At 38.8% G+C, this 12,328-nt stretch overlaps 1 protein-coding gene across 7 annotated transcripts in view; it reads left to right on the top strand.

Moving 5' to 3' along the window:
• PHF21A (PHD finger protein 21A) overlaps positions 1–12,328 on the top strand; it is a 129,231-nt gene that overhangs the window by 96,851 nt on the left and 20,052 nt on the right. For all 7 annotated transcript variants that reach the window (XM_017808061.1, XM_017808051.1, XM_017808015.1 and 4 more), the window contains 3 exons: positions 5,535–5,735; positions 9,815–10,069; positions 11,604–11,690. In XM_017808061.1, coding sequence (XP_017663550.1) covers positions 5,535–5,735; positions 9,815–10,069; positions 11,604–11,690 — 543 coding nt within the window. The remainder of the gene's footprint in view (positions 1–5,534; positions 5,736–9,814; positions 10,070–11,603; positions 11,691–12,328) is intronic.

The raw sequence follows: 12,328 nt of genomic DNA, 5'->3' as shown, positions 1-12,328 counted from the left end.
GAACTGAATGCAGTACATGCTCTTTGGGACAGTTACTGGAGTGCTGGCAATCCAGCCATTGACTGGGTGTGGTTAGATATCTGTGTATTTACCGAAAGCTTAAAAAAGTTAGATTTTTAAACTATGCCGATAAACAGTGTGCATTTCAGTAGTCATGTCCAGGAGGGCATTCAAGTATGAGATGGAGGTGGTCTCCCAGTCCCACTGCTACATTTCCATTCAGCACACAAGCACCTCTGCCTCGGAAGAGCCTTTTCTCACTGAAAAATATAGGTGCCACTTGGATCACCTTTAAGAAGTAGGAAATTGTATCACTCTATTTTCTTGAAATAAAATTATTTCTAGTTTAGTTGGTTTGGATTTTTTTTGTTGATAAAAAGATCTTCTGTAAGTAAAGTACAGCCAGAGGTGCAGAATTCTGTAAAAATACAGGATAACCACAGAAATAGCTGTAAATATTTCTATAGTCCTTTGATCATTCTTTCAATGGAATTTAATTCAAGCTGGTTTGCATGACAGAGTTTTTATTCTTACTGGTGTAGATTCTGCATCATCAATGTCTATAATTGGATTTCACTATTTTAAAATTTAGATACCATCTTAAAGCATTAGATGAGTGTACAATTATTCTCCTTGCTTGTAATCTTTCCACTCCAAAATTGCATTCCCAAAATGCACCCTCTTTGCAGGTTAAAGTCTAGTTGTGCTGGATCTCCAAAATCTTTTAGCTTCTTCCTGCCATGTAAGTTTTGATATGTTTTGGTTTGGGTAGCGGTAGGGAATGGGGCTGCCAAAGAGAGAGGGAGGCTGGAAAGGAAGATTGCAGAACAGTAAAATTCCTTCCATGCTCTCCACTCCCAAATTGGAGGTTATTTGAAATCAGTACTGCCTTTTACCATTTCATTCGCAGCAGTTGGCAGTTTTTATATCCCAGAGAACATTTCTTGGTCAGTGGAGGGCACAGGTAACAGAGGATCTGTAATAGCTGACTTCCTGAAATTGGAAGAGCAGGAAAGCAGGTTACTGGCAGGCAGTTGAGCAGTTCAAACCACATCAGCCTCAGTTTTGTGATCTAAAATATATGTATTGCAAGGCTGTTTAGTACTCTACTTCTCTTTTTTTGAATATATTTTAATTTGTATAGATTTCTGAAGTTTAAAAACAGACCGTCCTTAAGATATGGAGGCTTTTTCTGAACATGTTTCCTGAATGAAGAGGAAAATGTGTCGCCAAATATAAGAAGGGATCTAGTATTTTAAAAATAGCTGTACTCAGAGAACTATTTATTTCTTAGTTGACTGATTAAAATGGAAATAATGCTTAGCTAATAAGGATAAAAACTTTAAACCTTACTAACTTTTAAGTTTGCTCCAGGGACTTTGCTTATCCTGTAACAACATATTCATGATAGTTTTTATATGAGCACAGGGATATATTTTGACACGGATATATGACCAAGAAGATCTATTTTCTGCTTAATCAAACCAAAATAATCTTCTAATGCTGTGTTAGGATCTGGCCCATGGCATGAATGAGAAAGTGGTATCGCTAAATGTCACAATATTGATTGCAATTATTACCTTTAAGAAAGGGTCGTATAAGACCTCTTGGGCTCTGTGAACTCAGTGGTGTGAATGGTTCTTGATGAGATTAGTGATAAAGATGTCAAGACAGCAAGAGCTATGAGATGATGTGTTGTGCTTACAAGGCACTGTTAGACAAATGAATTTTGAAGTAGTCTGATAGTAACTGTTGCAGAGGACTAGCAGTTCCTTTTTAGGGTAGAATACAGTATGGAAGAAAGGATGTGATTATTCGTTCTTTCATGTTCTGGAGGTAAAGAGAGGATTGGCATTTGGTTTTGAGGAAGATTCAGTAAACTTGAAAGACAAATGCTTTGCATACCTTCGTAGTATGGCAGAAAAAGAAACTATTCTAGGAATATAAGGAGAACTAGAGCTTTCTGATATGCAGAAAACTGTTATGTTGTGTGTATGACGATGTGTTTATGATTAAGTTAATCTCAACTTAAAATTTTGAAGTTGTCAGTAAGAATTGAATTAAATATTCCTAAATAAAAGCAAGAAGGAAAAATGGCAATGATTAAATTTCTTAAGAGTTTTGTGGTTCTTTTAGGTAACCTCAATCTCGCTAACACTCAGTCTCTAAGGCATGTAGCTAGGACTTTATATCAGCCTTGGCAAACTTCAGTCATACAGACTGTACTTCCTGCATCACAAACTGTCTTTAAAAGTGATTAAGAACAGTCAAGTAATTGAAGAACAGTTTTAAAACACAGTCTTAATGAAGTCTGACAGTAGACAAGAGTTTCTTTCATAGTGCCCTGCTGTTTAATTCCCTACAAAATGAGGCTCTGCTGACATTGCTGCAGACAGACATGTGCTGGGGCTCTTGTGTGGCTGCAGAGCAGCAGTTCCAGCAGGATGCTGCGAGGGAGCCGTGTGGTGTCAGACCAACGGTGTGGACTGAGGCTGTGCAGAGGATAGTGCAGAGGGTAGTGCTGAAAATGGGAGTAGATCTGCTCTGAGTTTCTGTGTAGGTGCAACCCTGAGAGCCTCGTCTGGTTTTGCTAATTCAGCTACATAACTTTGGAATATGTTATCGGAGTCTCTCTCTTCATAACTACAGAGAATCCCAGCTGTCTTGCAGGTAGTAAAATGATTTCTCTAGTCTCAGTGTAGTACTTTTACTGGCAGTTGGTAGAAGAAGCTTAATAAACTGCGTAAGCAATTGGCATGCAGTGCAAACTTCAGTTTTACTCTCTGAATCTTAAAAGCATTAGATGTTTCTTCCAATTTAATATCTGCATAATGGATATGGATGGCAGGATATGCTCCTGCCAGGCAGCTCTCAGCAGCCTTTAACAGGCTAGCATAGACTTTCAGAGCAATGGCGTTTTTCCGCTCACGTTATCCATCTTGTGCCAAATATGCCGAGCCTCAGTTTTTGCACAAGGCACTGGTAAGAGCTGTGCTTCGGGCCTGTGTTTCCCCGGCTCTGCGGGTCATGATTCGGGCCCAGGGGTGGAACAGGTGGCATGTGAATGCAATGTGACACACCTTGCTCCTGCTCCTGAACTCAGTGGCTCTTGCCCTGCTGTAGCAGTATGGCAGAGGAGTCCTCCAGCCTGCCTCTCCCTCTTTCTTTTTTTCTTTTTCATCCTTTTACCAATGTTCCTCCCATTGTAAAGAACAAGATGGAAATTCATTCTTGGACTATTGCTCCTGATTTTCTCCAGTCAGGGAATCAGTAGAAGAGCACAATTATCCCTGAATTTCATACAGGCAGCTGTGGAAGACAAAAACTCCCTTCCTGTTCATGCCAGGTATGGTAATTCTTCAGCCTCCTGTGCAGTGTATTTGCAGTCCATTTTTTGGCAGGTATTCTATAGGCATGTTACATTATTTCCTCTCCTACTTTGCTGCCTTCTCCGCTCCTTCCCCTAGGGTTACTCTCTGGAAATGTTTTCTGAGCTCTTGTGTCTGCTGACATGGCACTTTGATTTGCAGGTTAACATGGTTGATCTTTTCAGAAAGCAATTTTAAATGGTTGTTCAGTTATTACGTATATGAATGAGCTGATAGACACAGGCCATTTAAAACTATGTAAAGTATCTGAATTAGGAAAATGCTTCCTACACTCCTATTATTTTCTTCTTGTTCTGGAAGGGAACAAACAATTTTCAGCTTTTAGGCTTTGACAGCTTTTAGCACTTCACTGGATGCAGTGTAAGATAGTTCTGTCATGCTGCTGTCCATTACCAACTCCCTCAATTTTCAGTGAGGTTGGACCTGTGTTTCTCTTGTCAGAGCTGAGCATGCATCCTCAGCCACGGCTGTGGGTGTTGTAGAAGGCAGGCAGTCCTTCTTGTGTACCTGTGAATTGCTGAATTCAGTCTTTTGCTAAAAGGTCAATCGTGAGCTCACACACTTCAACCGTATGAAACAACAGTGGGGTTTTTGTTTCTTGTGCTTTTTATTTGGCTTTTTGAAGTTCCAGTTCTCAAATCTGTTGATTTGGGAACCTACCCCTTTTGTTATCTTCTTCTGGGCTCAAGGTACACACTCAGTGATTGAAGCATCATGCAGTTTTCGCTCATCATAACTAAGAGACCATAAGTCTAGAGTATGTCAAAAACAATGCACAGAACAGATACTTTGTTAGCTCAGAATGTTGTCATTTTGTGGAAATAAAATTTGAGGAAAAGTATTTTTCCAGTTAGTTGTATTTACGATACACCCAACAAGCTGGATTTTTATGTTTTTATCTCCATCTCTGTTTTGTACCATGTCTTAATAATAATGCTTCTAAACAAAACAAACCAAAATCAAAACATTTGGTATTATCAAAATGTTTGTTTGATTGTTTGTTTGTTTGTTTTTAGTTTTCCTTTCCATATAAGTGCAACTGCATGGGGCAACCCACTGTTGGCACCTGGCTCTGGTAGAGGTTTTCTAACCATTTCTGTTTCCACTAGAGCTTTCTCAGTTGAGCCTGTATCACATCTCTTGACTTCATTGTCCTCTTTTGAAGCCAACTTTGTTGTGTATTTGCTTTACAGCGTGCATATGCTCTTGATCGAGAGGGCTTAGGTATATAGCTAAATGTTTTTAAAGCTGTCCTAACTTGGGGTGATTGGAATGTAGGAAAGAAATGTCCATTTTTGGTTATGCCTGCAAAAGGTAAAAAAAGCCTCACGGTGTTTTCACTCTTGTCCACACTAAAGTAAAATATGAATATAAATTGTGATTCCTTATTATGTGTGTGACAATGTGTATCTGAGGCTGCAGGTCACCTCACCTGGCCTGCTCCTAAATCTTGTTACTGTCTAAAGATACACAATGGCTACCAGGAGAAGAAACTTCTTTTTAAAATGATTTCAAACTTTAATGGAAGCTATATTGTAACAGGAAGCTTTTCAGCTGGGAGAAATAGATCTGGGCCATTTCCTTCCCATGTATGTAGCCCTCTCTCATTCTTTTTCGGGTGACGATATTATTGAACAGAATGACCACACATCCATGCCCTTCCTATTTCCCACTTTGCACTCCAACTGGCTGGCTGTCCACTCAGTTTGGTACAAAATGGTATGCCCATTGCCTTGAAGTCAGCTGTGAGGCTTCAACCCAAAGTACATTTTTGTCACTGTTTAGGAGTGGTGCATGTTGGAAGGAATCAGAAAATTTGGAATCTGAATGCTAATATGTCTCATGTAAATATAGGTTAATGAGCTTTTGCAGTGGTTTGTGAATAGGCTGAATTTTGGTGGGTGGGTTTCTGCAAGGACAGCGAGGTCACCCTGCTGGGCTGCTGTACTCCTCTGTGACCTATTTTGCACTGTGCCTATTAGATAACACCAATATTCAAAATTCCAAAAAGAGAAATCCCACTAAGCTTTTGAGCAGTTCTTTATTTACATTAAATAAATGTATATTTAGGTGCTATTATTTTCTCTAATATGTGCAGCTAAATAACTGTCATCATTTCTGTTTATGTTTTTGTTTATCTGGTAGAAAAGAGTGGTGGAACAGCTTCGAAAGAATTTGATAGTGAAACAGGAACAGCCAGACAGTAAGTTTCAAATACAGCCATTGGCACAGTCAGAAAACAAACTACAGACACCACAACCGCAACCACTACAACAGCTACAGCAACATCACCATCAACAGCAGCAGCAGTCCACTGCACCCTCTCCAAACGTGATAGGATCACAGGTAAAAAGCCATGATAATTCTTTTCCTTGCTAACGGTGAAGTTCACTGAAAATTAAAAAAAAGGGAAAAGTGCGGAGAGAAAACTGCAAACTTTCACTTACACTTGTTAGTGTACCAATATGGATTTCTTCTTCTATGCATATGCAGATATGGGTCTTGTGGGGTTTTTCTGCAATAACCTCCTGAGTCAAAAAAATTATGTTGTGTTAAGAAGTTGAATCATAACTTCACAGAAAGAAGGGTGGGAGTATCACCTTCCTTAAAGTAAGTGAAAGTTTAGTAAATGAACCTGTCTTTTCCACAGTTGTATGAATGATTGTCTAACCATACCCAGTAGGTACACACTGTATGAGGCGTATGACTAAAATCCTTTATTTTAAAAGATGAACAGAATGCCCACTGGATCTGTGAACAAAATGTAAGAAAACAGTTCCCTCTTCTTTCTGCTTGGTTTTTTTTTTTTTAAACAGATGTAACTGGTATCAAATAATAATTACCTGAATTTTCAATGATTTGTCTGAGAATGTAAATTGTTAATTGAATAGTTTAAGTTTTAGAAAGTAGTGTCTTTATTGGGAAGGTAAAGTAAATTTCAGTATAATATAGGATTAGAGACATAATCCCATAACTCTAAAGAGAAAGTGGTCTGCTGTCATTGAGAGGGAATTTTCAAGTTTCTCCTGTTCAAATATTTAAAATCCCAAAAATGTGCTAATAAAATAGCTAGAAATTGCAGGGAGGTGTTCTGTAAAAGGAAGTGTATCTGAGTTCTTCTTTTCCTGTTGATGCAATCTTAGGAGTTCATATTTACTGGGATAGGCAGATGGCAGAATTCACCCGTGAAGTTTACTTTATGCACATTGCATTGAATCACACCCACAGCTTTCACTGGTTGGGATTCTCATTTTCCCTTTTCCTGAAAGCAGAGGAGGGAGAAATGGTTGGACTGTTAGTTCTCTCTTTAACTCAGCAAGTTGGTTTGGATGCACTCTAAAATGTATTTGTGAGGCTTAGCTAGTTGTATTTTTGAGAAAAGAATATTGAAGAAATGAAGCAAATTTAACTTAAGGTAAATGCATTTCTGATCAGCAACAGCAATATCTAAAGCTAAAACACAACAAAGAAGTAAATATTACCGTGTTCTGAAGTATTTCTAGGCAATCAACAGATCAGTCTTAGCTGTATCACTGATCTCTGTTTTTCAGTCAGGAAACATGGCAGCAAATGCAGTTTCATGTGTTTCTCTGTATTCCACACTTTGCATTCATGCATTAACTTCCAGGTCATCTCCTGGGTTGTAAAATTTAAGTTAAAGAGCCCTCTAGCGAAACAGTCCAAAAACTGCTGCATCCTTCTGACTACCTTTGGTACAGTAGTACTTGGAAAGTAATTGCAAACTGAAAGGCAGGTTGTCCTGTCACTTGGACAAATAAGCCAGTTTTTATTCTTAACACTTTTATATTTTTATTTATATTGGTAAAATTCTGAAGTACCCTCACTAGTTTCTGCACACATTTTGCATCTAAGGTTGTGCCTCTGTCTTGTTGCCTCTCAATCTCTTTCAGCAAAGAAAGGTCAAAGATTTTGTCTCTCTAGAGAGTTTTTTGGTGCCTGCTTTTGTAGATAACACATTTTTCAAGGCTATATCAGCAAAGAGAATGCTTTCAATTATTATTTTCAAAGTAATCAAATTTAGAAATCAATATATGCCACCTTAACAGTGACATTTCAATATACTTAATATAGTCCAGTAAGAAGGGCTTTTAAAATTTTCATAAAGCAACAAGCCTGCTAAGAGGTCATATTATTGCAATGTTATGTGAAATAATGCAGGCTTACTATGAATGCCACATCAGTATGAATTCATGCGTTGACTACTTTTTAGAATAACCGAGGTAATTAATGCTCAGCAAAGTAACAGAGATATTCAAGTTCTGTGATCTTCTGACTGGAACTATACTCTGAGGTACATATACTATACTATACTATACTATACTTAGAGATTTAATAGAACCCCTTGAAAGAGTCAGTCTTGTATCACATGATTGATTACACCTTTCTTTAAAATGTTTATGGTTGAATGTAATGCTTATGAAAATGATGCCATGTTACATCTCATTCTTGAATAATGTTACTGCATTATAGGAATAGAGCCTCTTGCTTTGGAGAAGGTGCAACAGAGGTCAATAAGAAGCCCTTAGATCTCAGATAAAAAGTTAAGGGAGTTGTTCATGTTGCAGCAAGGAAAATTTAATTATGTCTGGATTTTTTATAAATGTATAAAACACATTATCCTTTAATTTTGGATTATACAGTGATTTTTTTCATACTTGGGCATAATTTACAGGATATAGTTTAAGCATTATGAAATTAGAGGTGTGAAGGTAAACTGTGGGTTTTTTTAAGGAAACAATATTGGTGAAAATACTGAGGAATCCAACTGGAAATATATTGTTTTATTAGAAAGAAGAGAATGGTCTTGTATGATTAAAATCAAGCAGTCTAAATCAGGCACGTTCAGAACATGAATAAGACTGCCTGATCCCTGGTTTTCCAGTATTTCCTCTGTCGAGCCTAATCGTAGAATCATAGAATCAGCTGGGTTGGAAGGGACCTCCGAGATCATCAAGTCCAACCCTTGATCCACTACTGCCATGGTTACTAGACCGTGGCACTAAGTGGCACGTCCAGTCTCATCTTAAAAACCTCCAGAGATGGAGAATCCACCACTTCCCTGGGCAGCCCATTCCAATGCCTGATTACCCTCTCTGTAAAGAATTTCTTCCTAATGCCTAACCTAAACCTCCCCTGGCACAGCTTGAGACCATGCCGTCTTGTCTTGCTGATGGTTGCCTGGGAAAAGAGACCAACCCCCACCTGGCTACAACCTCCTTTCAGGCAGTTGTAGAGGGTGATGAGGTCTCCCCTGAGCCTCCTCTTCTCCAGGCTGAACAGCCCCAGCTCCCTCAGCCTCTCCTCATAGGACTTGAGCTCAAGTCCCTTCACCAGCTGACATCAGGAGAGAACGGTGATTACTTAGTACTAAGAGCATTTGATCATGCCAATAACTGTTTTGAAGATGCAGTGCCAATGGAGTTTTACACCAAAGAGAAAAGAAATAAGATCACTTGCCATTCTGTCGAGTGTCACTTGTCGTGAGTTTTCGGTTCGCATTGTGTTCTGGTTTTATATGGAGACTCTCACCTTGTTGCTTTTTGGATGAGATTCATAATGTCTGTTTTCCTTAGCGTCTTAGAAGACAGTACATTTTAAGACAAAATTGTGAAATAATAGTTGTTTTAACTTTGGAATTTATGGGCATAATGTATTCAGGCATTTCAGATAAACGTGATTCAAACCCACTCTTTTTAAAACAGGCCAAGAGCAGTCTCGGTGTCACATATATGTTCCAAAATTAGCCCATTCCACAGAAGTTAAGCTTAATTGCCTGCAGGTGGACAGACTAACAGACATCTCTTACAACTTCAGGACAGCTCTACCAACACTCTTAGAAAAGAAGGTTCAGTGCTAGATAACCGTATGTATGGCTAAAACTGAGATTGGAATGCCCAAAATAAAAATATATTTTTGTTTTTAAAGAAACCAGCTTATGAATGTTTTTCCTCTCTTCTCTGATTATGAGGATCACTGTAACTAAAGTTTCCATTTGAAAATTCGAGTTCTACTCGATGAGAAGCTGATTTGCTTGTATGTTCCATAAACTTCCACCTTATAGGTTTGATATTGACAGTGAATGTTTGGAAGTAATATGAAACTAAAAGATCCAAAATGCATATGCCACTAACACTTAACTGTAATTTTCTCAGGAATTTGTTTTGATCAATCTGCATTGCTACAGATGATTAAACCAGACCAAACAGGTTTGCCTCAAATGAGAATGCTTTCTTGCTATCCAGTTTTCGGAGGTGTAAGATAATGTCCTTGTCAGAACAGCAGGTAGATAGGCTCAGTGCTGCCTTTTCTTTCTCACACTGTCTATTGTTTCTGACTAACCAACCCACGTCCTGTCTGATACGGAGTGTCTCTGTCTCTTACGGTGTATTTTCTGTTTCCCTTAGAAAACTGTAACTACAGCTTCTATGATCACCACTAAGACACTACCTCTCGTCTTGAAAGCAGCAACTGCGACCATGCCTGCCTCTGTTGTGGGTCAGAGACCTACCATTGCCATGGTTACTGCTATCAACAACAATCAGAAAGCAGTCCTCAGCACTGATGCGCAGAACGCACCAGTCAACCTCCAGACAACAAATAAGGTCACTGGGCCAGGAGCTGAGGCAGTCCAAATAGTGACAAAAAACACAGTAACTTTGGTAAGCGTTTCATGTGTTTGCCCTGCAGATATGTGTGGGTTTGGTTAACAAGAGGACTATCGGAAAAAAAACAAACAGGTTTTTGCACAGAAAGGAGGACAGTAGGGACGTTATGAGTCTTCGCTAGTTAACATTGTTAAAATGATAGCCTACAAGAAAAAAATTTACTCTCCATGTTGGAGAGTTTTGTTTGGGAGAATACTGGTTTGCCTTATAGAATTAAATCAGTGCTATCATCACCTGTGTAAAGTTTGCCCTGTTAGTAATTTTTATTTATGGGGCAGCAGTGATTGCTTTGTCCTTATCTAAGCTATGTGGCTATGTTCTGCAAAATTCCTACTCTTCTCTTTGGTAAAGTAGATGTCAGACTTTCTTCATTTGATCAGTTTGGGTTTATATCCTAATTTTTTTGAGTCAATCTTGCTCTGGAAACCGGGCATTGTATAGCATCATGACTGGGAAATTTTACTTCTGAAGTAAGGGCTATGGCTTCACTAAACATAAATCAAATTTATCCTTACTAAAAAATACAGTTTAATAATGAAAATGGAAGTAATTTTGCTTCCTAATGAGGCATATGTTTGTGATCAGAATAGAGAAGACTATTTGAGTGGAGTTTTTTCTACTGTTCTTTTCTTTTCCTATGTCATCCGTTGCACCACTCTCATCTATCCTTTGTGTCTATGCTTCATTTCTTTGCTGAATAACTCACTTAGGTTTGAGGAAGTGATTCTGTTTTAATAATAGTTCATGATCTATGTTTCTGTAGCAAATTTCATCAGAAATACCAGAATATTTTCTCAAGCATTAATTAATCATTACAAGACCTTTTTGAAGAAAATTGTAATCTTATGTGGGTGGACAGAAGTACAGATGGGTGTAAACTAACATGGACATTAATTTCAGAGAATCTCCCCAGGTACTCAGGGTAGCTTGTCGTGCTGTTCAGTGGTTAATCACATGGCAGCTCCATGCAGCTGATTTCAGTTAGACAGGGAAGTATTTAGGATTCCTTAATATCATATCTTAATTGCTTCAAAAGAATGGCCTACAACTGAAAATGTCAAGTTGTGTATTTAGAGCCCCTCATAGTCCCGTTAATATTACCAAAAGAATTGTAACTTCCAGATCTTTACTATTTGAATGAGATGCTCTCTTCTGTTTGCCATGCACTGTGAAAGGACCCTGGTTTATATAGCTGAACAAAGCTGAATAAAGTCTGTTACCGTTTCCTGTCTGTTGTAAAGTCAATTTTTAATGATTAAAACAAATAGGAGTTTTTATTATCTTCAAATGAAATGGTTGTAGATTGCAAAGCACAGTACAGTTGAACTAAAAGGAAAGATGCCTGCAATTTATGAAGCAAGGTGTGTAGGAACTAGAACGTAAGATTAGCTNATACATTCCTAATGAGAACCTGTTTATAGAGTAGAAAACCAAGGACATCGGGTCTGAAAATACATTCAGGACGTTGATTTTGGTGAACAACTTCAAAGCTAACTTCCTCTTACTGAACTGTCTTATGTTCTTATAGCAGGTTCAGGCTACGCCTCAGCCCATAAAAGTGCCGCAGTTCATCCCTCCTCCCAGACTTACTCCTCGTCCAAATTTTCTTCCGCAGGTGAGTATACAGAAAACAAACAATAGAAGAAAGAAATTATAGCATAGATAGAAGATACTTTTGACCAACACTGTGTCAGTGTTTATTGCTGATCTGCTGGAGGTTTGGGGATGATGCCAAATTGGAGGATGCAATACTCTTGAGGGCAGTGCTCACATTCGGAGAGCCCTCGACAGGACAGAGGAATGGGCAGCAGGAATCTCTTGAGCTTCAGCATGGAAAAAGGCAAAGTCTTGTGCCTGGAATGGACTAAGCCCCTGCACAGGTACAGGCTGGGGACTGACTGGCTGGGGAGCAGCACAACTTAAAAGGTCTTGGTTGACAGTAGCTAAACTAGTGGCGTGCCCTAACAGCAAAGAAACCTAGCAGCATACTGGGCTGGACCAACAGGACCACAGCCAGTCGATTAAGGGATGAGATTATCCACCTTCCTTTAGTAATCATAAAACTACCTCTGATGAACAGCATGCAGTCTTGGAACCCCTGGTTGATAAATTTGATTGAAGCATGGGAAGGAAGCTGGGGGGACAGTAATATAGGAGCTGTAAAGGGGGGCTGAGGGATTTGGGCTTGTCCTTTTTAGGGAAGAGACTTTGGAAGCACCCTAACAGCAGCATTGTTTCCAATATCAATAAGGA

This window comes from Lepidothrix coronata, unplaced genomic scaffold (assembly GCF_001604755.1).
Source record: "Lepidothrix coronata isolate B3197 unplaced genomic scaffold, Lepidothrix_coronata-1.0 Scaffold1, whole genome shotgun sequence".
NCBI classification, from domain to species: domain Eukaryota; kingdom Metazoa; phylum Chordata; class Aves; order Passeriformes; family Pipridae; genus Lepidothrix; species Lepidothrix coronata.
This window is presented reverse-complemented; position numbering and strand designations above follow the sequence as displayed.